The 19,903-nt window shown below is 46.1% G+C and overlaps 1 protein-coding gene across 1 annotated transcript in view; it reads left to right on the top strand.

Moving 5' to 3' along the window:
* The window catches only part of LOC100380761 (latent-transforming growth factor beta-binding protein 1), a 117,210-nt gene that overhangs the window by 41,458 nt on the left and 55,849 nt on the right, over positions 1-19,903 (top strand). The window contains exons 5-8 of the mRNA XM_082964495.1: positions 8,387-8,554; positions 17,410-17,613; positions 17,813-18,108; positions 19,042-19,141. Coding sequence (XP_082820621.1) covers positions 8,387-8,554; positions 17,410-17,613; positions 17,813-18,108; positions 19,042-19,141 — 768 coding nt within the window. The remainder of the gene's footprint in view (positions 1-8,386; positions 8,555-17,409; positions 17,614-17,812; positions 18,109-19,041; positions 19,142-19,903) is intronic.

Raw genomic sequence — 19,903 nt, forward strand, 5'->3', positions numbered from 1 at the left:
TATTAATCACACCGTGAGCTATGGTTCATTGAGCACTTCCTATTGCTTCCACTATATGTCCCCAGTCTTTACAAAGTGATTTGAGTCTCCTACTGTGAAAACTGACAGAATGACACGCTGTGGAACGTGGTCACACGGAGAGGGCCATCACCATTATGACGCCGGCGCCCCTAGCTACCCTCCCCTTTCGAAACGTTTTGAAACACAATGCAATCGTCCCCCTCGAATCTTATTGGAGCTCTGGTTGAAAAAGGCCCTAAAGATTTATATTATACAACGTTTGACATGTTTGAACGAACCTAAATAAGAAAAAAATGCATTTTGTTGAAAGAGTAGCCCCGCGCACGTCGGAACTTTTGGTGCAGCCTTCAGAACGCGCTAACAACAACAAGCTAATGGAACATAAAGGATGAACTTTTTCGAACGAAAATACATTTGTTGTGGACCTGTGATTCCTGGAAGTGCCTAAGGATGAAGATAATCAAAGGTAAGGGATTATTGACAATAGTATACAAGACTAGATTTGATATGCGATTGTTCCAAGATGGCGCTGACCTGTATTACTAGGTCATTTTCTGAGTATCGCATCCCCTTTTATCGCAAAGTGTGATTACCCAGTAAAGTTATTTTTAATCTGGCATTACAGGTGCTTTCAAGAGATATTCATCTATAAATCTTAGAATGACAATATTACATTTTAAAAATGTTTTCGAATAGTAATTTAGTAAATTGTAGCACTGTTTCACCGGATGCATTTGAGGGAAAATAGTTAGTCAACGTTACGCGCCGATGTAAAATGCTGTTTTTATATATAAATATGAACTTTATCGATCAAAAGAATGCATGTATTGTGTAACATGATGTCCTAGGAGTGTCATCTGATGAAGTTTGTAAAAGGTTAGTGCTGCATTTAGCTGTTTTTTGGTTATTTGTGATGCATGTGGTTGGTCGGAAAATGGCTATGTGGCTACTTTTACGATATACTCCTCTAACATAATCTAATGTTTTGCTTTTGCTGTAAAGCCTTTTTGAAATCGGACAACGTGGTTCGATTCAGGAGAGGTGTATCTATAAAACAATATAATATTTTTTTTTTATTACATTTTGTTACGCTAATGGCGATAGGATTTTTCGCTGGATGTCCGTCCCGTATGCCGCACAGGGGTTAATGATGGTGTTGGAGTCGTGCTTGGCCATGCAGTCATGGGTGAACAGGGAGTACAGGAGGGGACTGAGCACCCACCCTTGAGTGGCCCCCGTGTTGAGGATCAGCGTGGCAGATGTGTTGTTACCTAACCTTACCACCTGGGGGCGGCCCGTCAGGAAGTCCAGGATCCAGTTGCAGAGGGAGGTGTTTAGTCCCAGGGTCCTTAGCTTAGTGATGAGCTTTGAGGGTACTATGGTGTTGAACGCTGAGCTGTAGTCAATGAATAGCATTCTCACGTAGGTGTTCCTTTTGTTCTAGTAGGAAAGGGCAGTGTGGAATGCAATAGAGATTGCATCATCTGTGGATCTGTTCGGGCGGCATGCAAATTGAAGTGGGTTTAGGGTTTCTGGGATAATGGTGTTGATGTGAGTGCTACAGGTCGGTAGTCGTTTAGGCAGGTTACCTTGGTGTTCTTGGGCACAGGGACTATGGTGGTCTGCTTGAAACATGTTGGTATTACAGACTTGGTCAGGGACATTTCAAAATGTCAGTGAAGACACTTGCTAGTTGGTCAGCGCATGCTTGGAGTACACGTCCTGGTAATCCGTCTGTCCCTGCGGCCTTGTGAATGTTGACCTGTTTAAAGATCTTACTCACATCGGCTACGGAGAGCGTGATCACACAGTTGTCCGGAACAGCTGGTGCTTTCATGCATGCTTCAGTGTTGCTTGCCTCGAAGCGCGCATAAAAGTAATTTAGCTCGTCTGGTAGGCTGGTGTCACTGGGCAGCTCGTGGCTGTGCTTCCCTTTGTAGTCCGTAATAGTTTGCAAGACACTGCCACATCTGTAGTAGGGCTTGCAATGACACCCTGTGTAGTAGGATTCAATCTTAGTCCTGTATTGATGCTTTGCCTGTTTGATGGTTCGTCAGAGGGCATAACAGGATTTCTTATAAGTGTCCGGAATAGAGTCCCACTCCTTGAAAGCGGCAGCTCTACCCTTTAGCTCAGTGTGGATGTTGCCTGTAGAATAGCTGGTTGGGTTATATGTATGTACCTTCACTGTGAGGACGACGTCATCAATGCACTTATTGATCAAGCCAGTGAGTGATGTGGTGTACTCCTAAATCCCATCAGAAGAGTCCCCTAACATATTCCAGTCTGTGCTAGAAAAACAGTCCTGTAGCTTAGCATCTGAGTCATCTGACCACTTCTGTATTGAGTGAGTCACTGGTACTTCCTGCTTTAATTTTCGCTTGTAAGCAGGAATCAGGAGAATAGAGTTATGGTCAGATTTGCGAAATGGAGGCCAAGGGAGAGCTCTGTACGCATCTTTGTGTGTGGAGTAAAGGTGGTCTAGAGTTTTTTTCCTCTGGTTGCACATGTGACATGCTGGTAGAAATGAGGTAAAACCTATTTAAGTTTCCCTGCATTAACGTCCCCGGCCACTAGAAGCACCGCTTCTGGATGAGCGTTTTCTTGTTTGCTTATGGCCTTATACAGCTCGTTGAGTGCGGTCTTAGTGCCAGCATCGGTTTGTGGTGGTAAATAGACACCTACGAAAAATATAGATAACTCTCTTGGTAAATAGTGTGGGCTACATCTTATCATGAGATACTCTACCTCAGGCGAGCAAAACCTTGAGACTTCCTTAATATTAGATTTCATGCACCAGCTGTTATTGAGAAATAGACACAGACCACCACCCCTCGTCTTACCGGAGGCAGCTGTTCTATATTGTCGTCGTTCAGCCACGACTCATAAGATATCACCGTTTTTAATGTCCCGTTGGTAGGACAGCCTTCATCGAAGCTCATCCAGTTTGTTATCCAATGATTGCACGTTGGCTAATAGGACTGATGGGAGAGGTGGCGGATTACCCACTTGCCGTCGGATCCTTACAAGGCACCCCAACCTACGTCCCCGATATCTCCATCTCTTCTTCAAGCGAATGCAGGGATTTGGGCCTTGTCCGGTGTCTGAATTAAATCCTTTGCATTCGACTCGTTAAAGAAAAAGTCTTCGTCCAGTACGAGGTGAGTAATCGCTGTCCTGATATCCAGAAGCTCTTTTCAGTCATAATAGACGGTGGCAGAAACATTATGTACAAAACAAGTTACAAATAATGCGAAAAAACACACACAATAGCTCAATTGATTAGGAGCCCGTAAAACAGCAGCCATATTCTCCGGCGCCATTGAAACATTTAAGATGGTATGTTAGTCTTTAGATGGGATCTATATATAAACATCTGTCACATTGTCAGCTGCCTCTAGTCAGGTAAGTCACTGCATGATAAATACATTGTCTTACTCGTCAGTTATTTGATCTAAATGGATAAAAGGCAGCAATTGTTCCTTATGGGCATAAACAGTACACACACTCACACACACACACACTCACGTCTGCTGTAACTGGAGCTTGAAGTTGGGCAGCAATGGGATTTTTCAAATGGCATAAAGAGTTAAGCATTGCCTGCTGCTCGGCTCTGTCTAAAATGAATTATTAGCCTAATTTTCAGAGGGCAATTTCAGATAAAAGGAAGGGAGTGGGAGAGAAAATGAAATGACAGAGCAAGGTGATACACTGTGTCATCCAACAGAGAACCCCTCAATTGCTGAAACAACAAGTGTGACAGACTGATATGAATGGGAGAGGCCATCTCCAGTGTGCTGAGCTGTTGAATAGCTGTTATCTGCTCCTCTTAAAGCTCCCCCACTGAATAGCCTTGCGGCCCCTTCATGGAAGACACATTGTCTTCCATTTACACTTGGCAATGTGGCCGAACAGTCAAATGGCTTTTGAAAGTGAGATGCATGAATAGTGCATGGCTTGTGGTTGGAAGTGTAGTGGCTTGGAGGATTTCATGATGATTTCCCATCTCATGGTATGTATTTAAGGTTATACTGTATATCTGATATGCTGTACACCTAGAGGTATACTCTCTACTGTGTTGGCAGAGGATATACATATTTTAACCTCCTGTTAGACTTCCCAGGGGATGTCTGCTTAGGTAAGTAAGTCATTTGCTGACCTAAAAGGGAATGGCTCCATGTCCGTCTACCCAGACAGTCTCTGTGCTATAAATGGAGCAGTCTGCAGACTGGTCTCTGTGAGTCTGTCTGCGTCTTCCTCCCTCTCCCCTCTGGGGCCCGTATGGCTGCAGTCCTCAGCCAGCCCCAGCCTGGCCACAGAGCTACAAATAACCCCAGTCCACTCTCATACAGCTCCAGTGTGGGACCATCAGTGATATGTCCAGACATCAGAGAGAAGAGAGAAGAGAGAGCGAAACGTAGACGGCGAGGAGGGGAGACGGAAAGATGGGACGAAAGGGGAAATGCGAAGTTCGGCTCTTTTTACTGACTCAGATCTTTTCAACTCTTTCTGTTAAAAAAAAGGAATATTTTGACTAATTTCTCTCATTTGGTTTAGTAATGCCCAGAGCACGCAGGGCCCCCTACTGATGAACAAGAAAGAGTCATGATTCTACAAGCCTCTCGTTCACTATAGGGGCATTAGAGCTGTCATTTGTGACTGAGACTTATAAAAGTATGATTCAAACAATGTACAGTTTTGATTGGTAGGCATAAAAATATGATTATTTCTCTAACTTTGAAACAATGTCTTTGGGGCCGCAACTGGACTACGTTGTGGACTAGTCTTGGCAGAACACAATGCTTGACTGCAGCGAGGGAGATAAGCACAATATCGTTTGCGAACTGCAGCAGCCCCTTAAATGATTTGTTTCTCGAGTTTGAGTTTGTTGAGCTGTCCATCAATAACATTCAATAATCAATGAATTGCATTCATTCTTGCACCATGCGATCAATGATCAGTTCGAACATGTCTTTTTCTTCTCTATGCTGCCTGCAGCATTAGTTGGTTGGAGCACGTATCCAGAGCCGCTAAGCGAGAGGAGGCGTATTAATTCCAGGTCAAACGAACAAGTGAAATGAGCGAATCGTGACTCTTGAGTCAGTAAAAAGAGTCATTCAAAAATAATGAGTTGTTCACAAACTGCACATCTCTAAGACACAGTAGAGGTCTTAAAAGGAAAAGGACTGCACCTGTACAAGGGCACAATATAACCCCATCCCCTGCCCCCATCCCCTGCCCCCTGCCTCCTGCCCCCATCCCCTGCCCCCATCCCCTGCCCCCTGCCACCTGCCCCCTGCCTCCTGCCCCCATCCGCTGCCCCCTGCCTCCTGCCCCCATCCCCATCACCTGTCCCCATCCCCTGCCCCCTGCCTCCCACCCCATTAAAAAAGAGTCAAGGCACAAAAAGCTTTACTCCATCTTGCGAAACACTTACAGTAGATACACAGCCTATGTCACAATGAATGGCACCTCAGGCCTTCAGCTCCAAATTGGTAGGGATGTCACTGTTGGCTTTAGCCCAGTGTGCGGTGGTGTTGGTGTGCTACCTGACTGTTGGAGTAGCAGACAGGGGAGAATGATTGTGCTCCTAAATCGCTGGTCCTGCAGCCTTCCTGTCAGCCCTGTCCCACCCAACAGACAGCCTGTCAGCAGCTAGCTATGGTGCCTTGTCTGGGAAAGCCATTCTCCCCGCCGGCCGCTGTCCCTCAGCTCTCCCACACAGACAGACAAACTACGCTCCCGCTCTAAGCTGTAGATCGCCGCGTTGGAAGGTTACATGTTTGGCTTCAAAGACTGCTGTCTTCGACCCCATACAGGGAAACATTGGACCCGTAGAGGTCCACCGGGGGAGCTCAAAAGAAGACCCTCTTTTGCCTTGCAGACTCGCTTTCTCCATATCCCCCCCACATCCCTCCAGTCTAGCCTAGCATGTGTGTTCTCAGCCCCTTCCTCTTGCGTCCCCCTGCGTCTTCCATGCTGATTGATGTCTGTGTTCTGTCTGAGACGCCCCTCCAGCTTCTCTCTCCATATGCTCCACAGAGCTGCTCCACAGAGCAGAGCTGCTCCACAGAGCTGGCGAAGTCTACCGTGCCGTGCGAAGGATCTGCTTCCGTACACTTATGGAGGCAGAAGAGGGATAGAGGGATGAAGACGGACATGTTTTATCACTGTTGAGGCCAGGGACTCCAAGCTGTGTCAGAGTAGTTAAGGCATGTGTTGAACATGGTGCGGGGGGGGGGGGGGGGGGGGGCTGTCAAACAACAGAAGAGCCTTCTATAGATCGCTATGTGCTAGGAAATGTGATCTGTTTCCAAGGCTTCTCCTGTCCATACATCTCTATACCCCCTGTCAGCGGTGACGCCCAGGCCTTCTCTGAATGAACGTGGTTGTGGTAGTAGCTTAATCACCCAGAAACCCCAGAAAGTAAAGAGCTACAAACTACTGGGAGGTAATGGCCAAATGAATGCTCAGCCCCTAGAGAGAAACCAGTACGTTTTTGGGTCACGGTGTGATGAGGTGATGGAGGGAAACCGGCATAATTCAGTGAACGCTAGAGTGCAGAGAGACTGAACGACGTGAGAGATGATGTCAAAAAAGGGACACTCCGCTGGCCGAACTCTGCGTAGTCTGGAGCGATGGCGCAGTATAGCAGACACAGAAAGCCCTGGTGTGACACGGGGGACTATACTGTAGGTAAAGGACGCAGGACCTTTCAGCAGGCAGCAGCAGTTTGATGGAGAGGTTGATGGTTTTCATGTGTAGGACCCTACCAGGAGCCAGAGGCTGAGTGGAGCCTGATATGTCTATAGGGTCTTAAAGGAGCAGAGAAGGTTGTTAAAGCAGACCTTTCCCCCATCAGCTCTCCCATGCCAGCATCAGTCAGAGCAATGCTCCTTCCTACATGGGAATGGCGCTCCTTCCTTCTACTTGGAAATGACATTTGGCAAAATAGACTTTCTAAACTTGTCTTTTAAATACTATGTCTATTAGGTATATAATACAGTTGGCTCACGTTTAAAACCAACTGTCTATTACTCCTTGGCTTTTGACTACATCATATTAGTTCCCCTTTATGTCTACATCTTTTTTTTCATCTTATAGCAAATATTTAGGCAGCCCAAAAGCCTGTAATCCAGTGGTTTTGCCTGCTTTCTGGTTTAGAGAAAAAGCCCTCTCTCCCCTTGGCCATGCTCCCTGCATCTCTGCTCTGTCTGGTGTGAACAGCTGACAGCCGCAGACGAAATGTTGAGCTCAGGAGTCTGGGGTTTTGGGGAAGTTTGGACGGGTGGGGGGGGGGGGGCATGCAAAGAAGTAAAGACAGGACGTAGAGCGAGACGTTGGTGAAGGGAAAAGGAAGATGTGAATGGGAGAAAAAAAGGAAGGGGAGCTGAGGAACTTTCTATAAAGACTTGTGTCACTGAATGCAGAAAAGTAGAAGGGGAAAGGTTGGAGGAGGGTAGTCTGGGAAGGGATGCGGTAGACCTCGTACAGATGTTTGTGATCAATACTCTTCTCTCTGTCTCGCTAGTCTCCTTCTCTCTCTCTCTCTCTCTCTCTCTCTCTCTCTCTCTCTCTCTCTCTCTCTCTCTCTCTCTTTGTCTGATATGAGGGCTGGGTTTGGTGGTGAGGGAGGGAGGGGAGAGGATAGGCGAATGGGCAGACAGGCAGGCTGGTAGTTTCTATCTCGGTGCAGTGGGTAGCCTGTGACTTCATCCTAAAGTGCAGAGAGGGAGAGAGAGAGAGAGGAGGTGATCTTAGGAAGAGGCACAGCAAAGCATTTTGGGAGAACTTTCTTTCAGACAGAGGTGCCAAAGTCCTAGAACATTTGCTAGGTGGGAGACAGGAAAGAAAGGGAAGGAGAAAGTGAGAGAGAGAAATAAGAAGAGGGAGGGGGGAAGGCAGAGAAACCAGGGCCGACTACACTGCCATGCCCACTCGTTGTCCGTCTTGGAATAAAGCATGGCATTGTGATCTGCCAATACCCACCTCTCAGGGAACTTGACTTTTGATGAAGAATTGGAGTGCATCCCAGAGTTTTGTTTGCTGAGCTCTCTCCCTCTGTTTTTTCTCTTTCCCTCCTCATGTTTCAGAGACGCCACCGGATTTAGAAGCAGTGGGAGAGAGAGAGAGAGGGAATGAAAGAGAAAGATAAAAGGGGAAAAGAGAGACACAACAGGGGTATATGTGAATAGAGAGGACAACAGTCCTTTCAGTTATTGTTTTGACTGAACTCTTTGTTCGTGATCGTCTGTGACAGGTCACACTCAAGGTGTTACTAACTAACCAATGGATACAAGACTGACTAGACTCTCCCTCCCTTCCCTCTTCTTTCTGATGGTGTGCTGTGCGTCCCGACTGGCAGTGGGGAACCACACGGGACGGATCAAGGTGGTCTTCACACCCACCATCTGCAAGGTGACCTGCACAGGGGGGCGGTGCCAGAACAACTGTGAGCTGGGCAACACCACCACCATCGTCAGTGAGAACGGCCATGCCGCGGACACCCTCACTGCCCCCAACTTCAGAGTAGGTGAGTGATCTCTGGTCCAACTTATCATCACCCCTCCCCATCTGCTTCTGTCTTGTGTTCATCCAATGTGGTCGCTGTCTGGTGCTAAATGCGGTAGAAAGCATCCGGCTTCAGGGAGGTTTATTATGTTGTGTGTGTTGGTGCGTGTGCGCACTATCTGCGTTCTGTATGAGATGTTAAACTATTCTGATGATTGATGTTTACATTATGTGCCGACACTGTATTTTCCTGCATAAACGTGTAGTATCTGATTTACATACTATATACCAGGGATTATCAACTGGATTCAACCGCAGGACGATTTTTTTCTTCAGCTGATGGTCAGGGAGCCAGAATATAATCACAAATCATTTGTAAAAATTTGACTAAAACATAATAATTTCAAACCTTGCTTACATTTTCATACGATCTCTATCATCCGTGGGAATACTTGGAAACAGATTTACAAAATGGAAATCATTTGGAGATGATTTCCTGGTGTTTTTACAGTATTTAATGTCCAACAATGAAAATGATAAATAATAAAAAATATATTTTTATAAAACAGTTTTGCTCAGAAAACTTGGGGGGCCAAATAAAACCATCCGGGGACCAAATTAGGCCCGCGGGCTGCCAGTTGGGGAACCCTGCTATACGCAAAATAGAATATCAAAGTGACTGTTCCAATACAGGAGCACAAAAGGTGGGTGTTCCTTAAAGTGTTGCACAGACCCTGAAAAAGTCTAATATGTTAATCTGTCTCAATCCTTATATGGAGCTCACCATTGTCTGTTGCCTCTTGCTCTTGACACAGACATGTGGGAAAACCCAAAGAAAACAAATTCCTGTCTGACTCAGCAGCAAACACAGATAGGAGAGCTCTGTTTCTGTGACTTTAACAATGTTTACATACTGCTTTACTCATCTCATATGTATATACTGTATTCTATTCTACTGTATTTTTGTCAATGCCACTCCGACATTGCTCGTCCTAGTATTTATATATTTCTTAATTCCATTCTTTTACTTTTAGATTTGTGTATTGTTGTGCATTGTTAGATACTACTGCACTGTTGGAGCTAGGAACACAAGCATTTCGCTACACCCACAATAACATCTGCTAAATATGTGTGACCAATACAATTTGATTTGATATGTTACTCATTTTGTGGTTCAAGATGCTTATTTTAATCATCACTACATGCCTATATCGTGTTGTAAAGTGCATGCAAATTTAGCAGCATAACTTGCCTTTTCCTGCTCTTTGTGCAGATCTGCAGTCTAGAGCGTTGCTCTGACCGTGTGACTGTCTCTTTAAATGAGAGCACCTGGCGTCGTATCAGCCTAATGTACCCGTCCAGGCATGCAGTCTGTCCCAGGCCGGCTCTTCCCTACATGCTCAGAGCCAAGAGAGCTATTAAGTAGCACAGACTAGAGCCTAAAAAAAGGAGAGCAAAGTTTTATTTACAGTGTGCAGGCCCATCTCCAGCAGCAGAGATGGAATAAATCCCATGTTTGTTTATCATACCTGAGTGATGAGAAAGAAGGAGGGAGAGTGTTGCTTCATAATAAGAAAAGGGGGGAAGTGTCCCTGCTTGCTACAGGGTGTTGGCTAATTAACACGCTTACCAAGCCCATAACAAGCTTAAGTTGTTTTGTGATTTGTGACTCATTTATCCAGGGCGAGTTGCAACTGTACTTTTTACCCACTTAACACGGTACTAAATGCCTGTTGGAGGCTCTGCAAAGGAAAAATGTATTTTACAGTCCTGTGGAAAGAGGGTTAGATCATAGTGGTGGGTTGAACTGTGCTGTTCTTACGACATTTTGTGCAATTAAAACACAATGCATCCTTTGAGAATATGATAGGAACAATTTGATGATGTGGGTTGGATTGGGGAAAACAAAGGCGTTGAGATGAGGGGGAAAAAACCTGCCGGTGATTTTAAGCATCCGTCTGATTTACAAGCAGCAGCAGCCTCATTTTCTCCACATTCCTTTTTGGGTTGCTGCCCTGCCTAGTCAGCGCTCAGGGCTGGAGGCCTGGTGGTTTTGGGCTGCCATATTACCCTCTGTCGCCGATGGAGACAGCCCCTCAACTCTCCTGCAGTCCAACTCCGCTAGACATGTATGTGGAAAGAGAGAAGGACCCAGCTGCACAGTTTACTACTCTACTGGCTGGCAGATAATATAATGGTCTCGTTTCCATATCAGCTCCTTACTGATAACAGAATAACATCTCTCTCTCTCTCTCTCGCTCTCTCATACTCTTTTCGACTCCTCTTCTCTGTCTCTCTCCACTGTCTCAGTATTCTATTGTGTATAAGGAACCCTTTCAGAGTGGTATTTTTCCATACCTCAGTGGTCTTTTTGGCGTATTGTGTCCCAGTTGTGTGCATTGCCTGTCCAAGTATTGTGAGCCTCCTGGATCAGTCCAGGCTTCATTATTAAAAATGGTCACGGCTGCCAGTTCATTTTGTGTTTTAGCTGCGTTCTAGACGATTCCATCAAATAATTCCTCTGTTTCCTATTATACGGCCATAGCGGGAATTAATACAAATGTATCAGCATGGTGTCTCATTCTTCTCCTCTTCCTATTAACCATGTCATTCACCTACTTACCTTTAACCTATAAGCACTGTACAGTAAGTCACTTTCCACACGCTTGGTGATTAGCCTATGGGCTTACTCTTGCAATTATCACTTTCCTCTCTCTCAACCAATGAGTGTAAACCTTGGGATGTATTTATATGTCAACTTCCCCATGTTCTCTCCTATTTGCTGTTTTTCAGCAACAGTTTGCGACAACCATCCACCTCCCACCACCACCAGCTATACTACCCTTAAAGAGATACTTTGGGATTTTGGCAGTCAGAGGAACTGATGGATACCATTTTTATGTCTTTCTGTCCAGTATGAAGGAAGTTAGAGGTAGTTTTGCGAGCCAATGCTAACTAGCGTCAGTTAGCAATTGTACTAGCGCTAGTTTGCAACTTCCTTCAAACTGCATTCCTCAGAGACAAGGCCATATCCCAAACTATTTAATACAATTCTATTTTGCAATCTGTCGCTGTTGTTCATTCAGTTAAACCTGTACTCGATTGAACTCAAGATGGAGGTGAGATGGAGGGAAGCATTTTATATCTTCCTTTACCCCTTTTCTTCATACAGCACCTCTACAAATACACGACATGGCCAAAAGTATGTGGACATCCCTTCAAATTTGTGGATTCAGCAATTTCAGTCACACCCGTTGCTGATAGGTGTATAAAATAGAGTACACAGCCATGCAATCGCCATAGACAAACATTGGCAGTAGAATGGCCGCTACTGAAGAGCTCAGTGACTTTCAACGTGACTCCGTCATAGGATGCCACCTTTCCAACAAGTCAGTTCCTCAAATTTCTGCACTGTTAGAGCTGCCCCGGTCAACTGTAAGTGCTGTTATTGTGAAGTGGAAACGCTCAGCCGCGAAGTGGTAGGCCACACAAGCTCACAGAACGGGACTGTCGACTGCTGAAGCGCGTAGCAAGGTAAAAATTGTCTGTCCTTGGTTACATCACTCACTACTAAGTTCCAAACTGCCTCTGGAAGCAACGTCAACACAAGAACTGTTTGTCGGGAGCTTCATGAAATGGCCAAGCAGCCACACACAATCCTAAGATCACCATGCACAATGCCAAACGTTGACTGGAGTGTTGTAAAACTTGCCGCCATTGGACTCTGGAGCAGTGGAAACACGTTCTCTGGAGTGATGAATCACGCTTCACCATCTCGCAGTCTGACGGATGAATCTGGGTTTGGCGGATGCCAGGAGAATGCTACCTGCCCCAATGCATAGTGCCAACTGTAAAGTTTGGTGGGGAAGGCCCTTTCCTGTTTCAGCATGACAATGCCCCCGTGCACAAAGCAAGGTCCATACAGAAATGGTTTTTCGAGATTGGTGTTGAAGAACCTGACTGGCAAGCACAGAGCCCTGACCTCAACTCCTTCGAACACCTTTGGGATGAATTGGAACGCCGACTGCGAGCCAGGCCTAATCGCCCAAAATAAGTGCCTGACCTCACTAATGCTCGTGGCTGGCTGGATGCAAGTCCCCGCAGCAATGTTCCAACATCTAGTGCAAAGCCTTCCCAGAAAAGTGGAGGCTGTTATAGCAGCAAAGAGGGGACCAACTCCATATTAACGCTCATGATTTTGGAATGAGATGCTTGACGAGCAGGTGTCCGCATACTTTTGGCCATGTAGTGTATGTCCCATTTCAGGGAAGAGGTAAAGAAAGAAGCTGATAGATTTCCTCAGCTCTCAGGACAATTTCCATAAATGTTCTAATTCCTCAGGTAACCTGTTCAGTTTTTACAGAGGTGAGAAGGACCGGAATGGAGGGGATCCCATTCCATTTTTTGGACGTCCGTGTTGACTTTGGGTGGAGGTAGTTGTCTGGAGGCCTATGTGTTTGGAGTCCTGTATGAGACTTGATTAATGAGCATTACACACTAATAGTGCGTTTAGGCTTTCACTGGGCCAAAGGAGTGTAATCAGGTGTTTGGTCAGTGCCTAATTGAAAGCATGTGAGGCTCCCGGGGAAAGAAACAAGTCTGCAGCTCTCTCTCTGTCTGCCTTGTAAAGGAGAGTGCCAGGTATTTAACTGAAACACTTTCACTGAGTTTTATAGGCTCCCTTCGCTCCCACGTACGCAAGTTATGGCTGGGTGATCATCTGGTGAAGAATAAAACCTGTAGCTATGGAGGAAGGGGAGAGTCCCGCGGTTGCCAGTGGCGGAGCGTGCTGGAGAGTTTATGAGCTGTGCAGCTCCAGCCTTATATGGAGCTGGAGATGGCTGGAGTCAACTGCTCCTCTGGTATCTGTCATTTCCTCCTTGTCAGATTTCATTAGATTATAATCACCGCACTGTCATTTCCTCCCTCCAAGTTTTGTTTTCTTCTTTGTAGATTGCGTTTTTTTAGTCATCCCTACCTGGGAGGCAGGGAAGCGCTGCCCTGTTTTTACAGTCTCAGTGGATGGGCTGCCTGCGGTGGAGTGGGAAGCGATGGGGGCTTCTCTGGTTGCCAGATCCTGTGCCCGCAGTAAACACCAGGCGCTAGCCTCTCTCGTGAGTCTAGGGTTGCCTTGTCTGGGCCAACCTGCCTCACTGCTCTAACCACTAAGTGGGATTTTTCTGTGAAATGCCAGACACCACGTCTTAAAATCTCATTAGGCACCCAGGGGCCCTACACTGTGTTGCTGCTGACCCAGCCTCCTCTAATCACACATCCCTGGCCTGCGGAGGGAGCACAGCAGCCTGCGTTAATGAACAACTTCCAGGGCTCCGGTCGTCCCTCTCTTTCCCTCTCTCACTTACCACTCTCAACCATTTAGTGGATGAGGAGGAAATTAGTCAGTGTGGTTGTGTGTGTGTTTGTCAGGGGCGCAACTTTGGCTTTAGAAGTGGGGGGGGCATAATTATTATTATTAAAAAATATATGTATCCAGTCGGCTAAACACACCAAACAGCCTACCGACCTCTCGGAGGCGTCCGCGTGGTCCTAAAGCACACCGTTGCCTCGTTTGGTCACATTCCAGTGATAAAACTAGGGGGGACAAAAATGCAATTTCAGAATGTGTGGGGGACATGTCCCCCCCCCCCCCCCGTCTCCAGTGAAAGTTGCGGCCCTGCCGTTGGAGTATTTGTGTTAACTGTATCTGTGTACATCTGTGTGTGTGCGTGTCCACAGTCCACCAGGTGAAATAGTCTCCTTAAACTCTTTTATTCTGTGGTAGTCAGAGGAAACATCTGGAGCGCATAAGACTGTGGCTGATTTTGGAACTGAGGTACTGAGGTCACTCTCTCTGACTCAGCTGATTAAGGCAATTTAGGCAGTTCATATTTTAAAAACCTTTGCACTGATCATAAAACCAAACCATGTACACTGTATCACTGCTGTCATGACATGTTGACATTGCTATTAATTGTAAAAAAAAAAAAAAAAAACAACGGTACATTTTTTTACTAATATTTTGGGACTACTACAATGTGTGGATTAATTTCCCTTGAATGCTCTTACATTGATTTCCCTTAAGTGGCTGTCTATCAGAAGTCAATCAGATCAGGTCTGATAAAGTTAAATGGCTGTTTGAAAGAGTGGCACTTCCCTTCCCACCCTGTGATCTTTTGGCACAGACAGCTCCAGTAGCTGGTTTCCCGCCCACAACAAGACCATTATGGTGTGGTTAGTGGTTCTAGGGGATGGGTTGACAAAACACGTTCTACCAGATGAAGTGGGGTGGTTTTGGGGGCCATTCACCCCGGTAAGCAGTCTATGTAGTAATGATCTCATTAGGCTCTGGGAACCACAGCTGTGGCTTCTGGTGGAAGCTCTATGACATCATACTGAGGGCTGCGGAGGAGGAGGGCAAACCGGATCTCAGTCAACAAGAGACAGTTACTCATCACATTAGGCATTGTGACTGCCATTTTTAATGCCAGAATAAACCTCATTCAAAGAGACTGGAGGTGTCAGGTCACGTGGTCAGGAAAAATGAGTAACCCTACGTACTCATCCAATACGGTTTGATTTGGGTCCCACCAAACCCATGATTATTATGTGTAGATCTTGCTCTGTTCAAATGACCAGTCTTAGTACAAGTGTGGAAAATGTTTTGTCAACCAGTTTGATTAGCCATATATACTCTCCCAAAGCACATTTTACATGGATGCTGTCTCTTCCAGACATCCCATATGTAAACAATAACCCGTAGTCCCTGAGATGTCTTTGCATATCAAACAGGATGTCACCTGATGCTCCTAATGCCACCAGCTGCATGGTAATGACATGGGTCAGGCCTGGGAGAGGACTGGTGCTGGGGAAGGGCAGAGTCAGAGAGGACTTCAAACAGAACGGTAGAGCAGGTCCCTGTATGGGCCAGATAGAATCAGAGGCAGCAGGGATGTGAGGTTTGGGAGCGGTGTTGTAGTCACCATAATGAGAGGGTTGGGGAGAGGCAGATTTATTACAGCTGTCATTGTGTCACCGCTGCAAATCCCACCAAACCTTGCCTGTCGTTTTCTAGGAAAAACACACTCAATTAAACAAAAAACATGGATACAGTATGTGTGCAGTATGGTAGTGACCCGGAGGCACTGGACACAAAGACTATAGGTCACAGGACAAAGAGCTACTATAGGAATGTTGTTACTATAGTTGTAACATGTATAACTTTCTCTATAATAAACTCGAATGCCTCTTTCAATGAATTTGAAACACCTTTTCATTTTGAAACACTAGCGTGAGGCTAATGTCTAAGGTTGCCTCTGAAGGTCTGAAAAGTGTGTGATTTAAATGACCTGTATGCGTGAAACATTATAACACGTAACACCACCAGGAATTTCTGCTGTGTACCTTTGTTTGACATGCTTTACTACAACGTGCAATAGAGTGCCAGAAGAGGCGTGGTTACTAGTTCTCTCTCGCTCAATTGAGCAATCGACTCGCGGTTTGCTGAGGAGATTCCTGCACTGGTAGAAAGGACGACAGACCCAGGAAGCCTAGACGGCAGAGACTGTGGTATTCCCCGTAGGCAGCAGGTATTCCCATTTGAGAGAGAGAGAGAGAGAGAGAGAGAGAGACCGCCTCTCTGTCTGCTGGTTGGACTGACAGCTTGATTCATGCTGGCGACCCACACGCCATTGACACATATTTCAAATACACTGGGGGGGGGATTCAGTTCCCTCAGACCTTTTCAGAGGACGGCTCGGCAAACAAACCCTCGACAGAAGGTCCTTCAGCCTGAATGGAGCCTTTAATGTTCCCATTTAGATTCTATATTTCTCATTTGTTTTTGTTTCTTTAAATCTGGCGCGTGGTGCGCGGTGAGCTGAGGGGTGTGGTGGCATGCGCGACGCGTGCGGAGACTAGCTGGAGATATGAAGACATTCCTTTGTGGATGAATAAGCCTTGGGTGACTGACAACTCTGAGACAGAGAGAGAACGAGAAAAGTGAGACTGTATGTGTGAATGATGGGTTGAGAGAGATAGTCAAAAAAAAAACTAAGGGGGAGAATAGAACACTTAGTCAATTTCGAGTATGAACATCAAGGCATTTGTGTGTTATTGCCCCCTCTGGAGAGTAATACTTTCCTGGTCACACCTCTGTCATTTGTTTTGGGTCTTTGCCTCAAGCAGCCTTATCTGGGCCTGAGGTCTCCCTCAGAACCAGGCTGAGCGCTTCATGACTGTCAGAGTCAGGATGGAAAACACACCCTAGGGCTGAATACATCACAGGCTCCTCAATTAAGCCAGGTTTGCTGAGGAATTATGCAGTCTCCAGGCGTAATGGGTCATTTGCCATCCACCTCCTTGCTTCTTTGTGATGAATATTGATGGTGGGGGAGCCAGGCAGTGTTTGGACACTGAGCTGAATGTGTAATGGCGTAGAACCCTGGAAGACGAGGACGGAGATGTGAACGATGGCTGAACAACACATGCTTTGTTCTCCTGGGTCTGGATGGATCCATCATGCTTTTTAATGTTGCAGCTTGGGATTCCTGCTTCATATCTTTGTGTGCCAAAGCACAAACCTCCTAGAGGAGGTCTTTGGCATATGGAAGCTGGAGTGGGAGAGAGAGAGAGCACTCAGAGAAGAAAACAATATTGGAAGACGATAACTCATCGACAAATGTCAAACAAAGTTCATAAACAGTGGTTGTTTTGTCTACTTGCTCTTTGTTTAAAGGTTGATCAGCCTCCGAGTCAAAAAAACGTTTCCAACAATAAACTGCTGTGAAATGCTCAGAGTGTGTGTGTGTGTAATATCATTGGGTTCACTGTTACCTGTGGACACAGCTGGCTAAACTTCACATTCTTTGTGTTTTTTAGTGGTATGCCATCTTCCCTGCATGAATGGTGGAAAGTGCAGCGCCAGGGACAAGTGTCAGTGCCCGCCTACCTTCACAGGGAAGTTCTGCCAGATGCCTGTTCAGAACGGGAATGGGCAGCAGCGCCAGAATGGACAGCAGCAGACGTCCCAGATTCACTCCACTCACACTCTGCCTCTCACCTTCAGCAATGGACAGAACCCTGGTAAGATGGAGAGATTGAGTCCAAAAACGTGGCGTTACGAATGATTTCTCGAAAATGTTAGTTTTTCATCCAAAGGCATAGAGATACAAATACGAAGGAGTATCCACTAAGTGTACATCGAAAGTGCAGTTGGGGAACATTAAGTTGCTCTTTTCAATAACTTTGACCCAACGTTTCCTCTTTCCCTTGTCTCCCCTAGTGAAATATGCCCCCAGCATCGTGAACATCCACGTGAAGCATCCTCCGGAGGCCTCGGTGCAGATCCACCAGGTCTCCCAGCTAGATGCCAATGGGCAGAAGGTGAAAGGCAATGGGCAGAATGGCCGCTCCCAGACCCAGTCCCACTACACCTACCACCACTCAGAGAGCAGCCAGAAGATCCAGCAGCAGGGACACAACATCATCTACCCCAACCAGCAGAGCTACGTACCCCAGTACCAGCCTGTCTCCAACAGCCAGCTGGGACGCTGCTTCCAAGAGACCACTGGCACACAGGTCAGAGTGGGACGGGGGGGGGGGGGGAGGGATGGAGAGAGAGGAGGGATGGAGGTGAAGAGTGGGGAAAACTGGAAGTGTTGAGAGTGCAGATTGAGAGTATTGGAAGACAGGTTAGAGAAGGACAAGGGGAAAGGTGGGGGTTGGAGAAAGAGAGTGGAAATAAGAGGGGGAGAGTTTGTTAGGATTTGTGGTTAATGAGTCCTGCTTCAATGCCAGCCATTTATCATTCTTTGCATTGGAAAAACTACAATCAAAGTAGCTGTTTGTGCATCAAACTAATCTACGCTAATCTAAATTGATGTGTGTTTAAAGGGGAAAAAACAACCATGGCTCAATTTAAATCAATGCAGGTGTAAGAGCCTTCCTGTCATTTTTCAGCCTGCTAGGTTTATAACCAGAGAATAAAGATCTTATCAACGCCAAGCAACTTTTCCCATCTTAGAAATAGCCCCATAACACAGGTCGGTGCTTAAATACATCCAAAAGTTATTAGCAGCATTGGCAACCCGCCCATCTTATCCACTCCAGATCACCATTCAATTTGGTTTAAATTTTGCAGTCAAATTGACGTTGTGGTGATAAGGTTCCATCAGCAGGCGAGGCGCCGAGGACTGTTCCCTTATCAGTGTGTGTCCATCTGAGGGAGGCTTGGCGACAGGATGTGTTCTATAATAGAGCTGTTCTGTCTGAGAGTTGGAGTTGGAGTGACAGATGGGCATTGTGTGATGCTGATGTCGTGAGGCGTTGTTGTGCAGCTTTTTTTTAACTTCAGCCAGCCAAATGGAGGAATATGGAGGGAGTTTTTTTCCCGGCTGAAAATACTGAACTCGCTCACTCAGTCTTTCCCTCTGCTGTTCCTTTCCTCTCCCTTTCTCTATTTCTCTCTCTTTCTCGTTCTCTATTTCTCTCTCTTTCTCTTATAAATGCCAGTGCGGCAAGGCCCTCCCTGGTCTCAGCAAGCAAGAGGAATGCTGTCAGAGCATCGGAACATCCTGGGGGTTCCACAAATGCCAGAAGTGCCCAAAACCATGTAAGTACCGATGTAATACAAGGAAATTATGGGGGTTGGAGAAATGGTAGAATTCAGTGAAGACACGCAAGTGTGAATGTGCTGACTCACATAGCAAACAGACCCAGAGTTATGTTCCAATTAGCGGACCCCTGGTGTATTGTCCACCCCTGATGTCCAGTCATGGTAATCCTCTAAAAACTTTCTTGTTACCTTTTACACTGGTGGGAATTGGCCTATATGGATAGGGCTAAATGTTCATGTTTATTACAGAAGAAGTATGAAAAGCATATGCAGGCATGGTAGCAATGGAAACGGAACAGTTTGGAGTTTATGGGAAAACGATTAGGCCAAAGTTAAGGACTCAGCAGTTCACCTGACACAAGACTGAATCCAAACATTACACTGTTGATTTTACGTGCATTTTACATTTACTGTACTTTTCGTCGCATTTGTTGTCAACGAAATCTGAAAATACTCTGGATACATTCAGTAACATGATCAGAATATTCCTGGAAAATGTGGGGCAGGTGTGTAACAGTATAGCTTCCGTCCCTCTCCTCGTCCCTACCTGGGCTCGAACCAGGGACCCTCTGAACACAGACAACAGCCACCCTCGAAGCATCGTTACCCATCGCGCCACAAAAGCCGTGGCCCTTACAGAGCAAGGGGAACAACTTCTCCAAGTCTCAGAGCGAGTGACGTCACCGATTGAAACGCTATTAGCGCGCACCACCGCTAACTAGCTAGCCATTTCACATCGGTTACAGGTGCAACATAAGA

This window comes from Salmo salar, chromosome 01, assembly GCF_965601325.2.
Source record: "Salmo salar chromosome 01, fSalSal1, whole genome shotgun sequence".
NCBI classification, from domain to species: domain Eukaryota; kingdom Metazoa; phylum Chordata; class Actinopteri; order Salmoniformes; family Salmonidae; genus Salmo; species Salmo salar.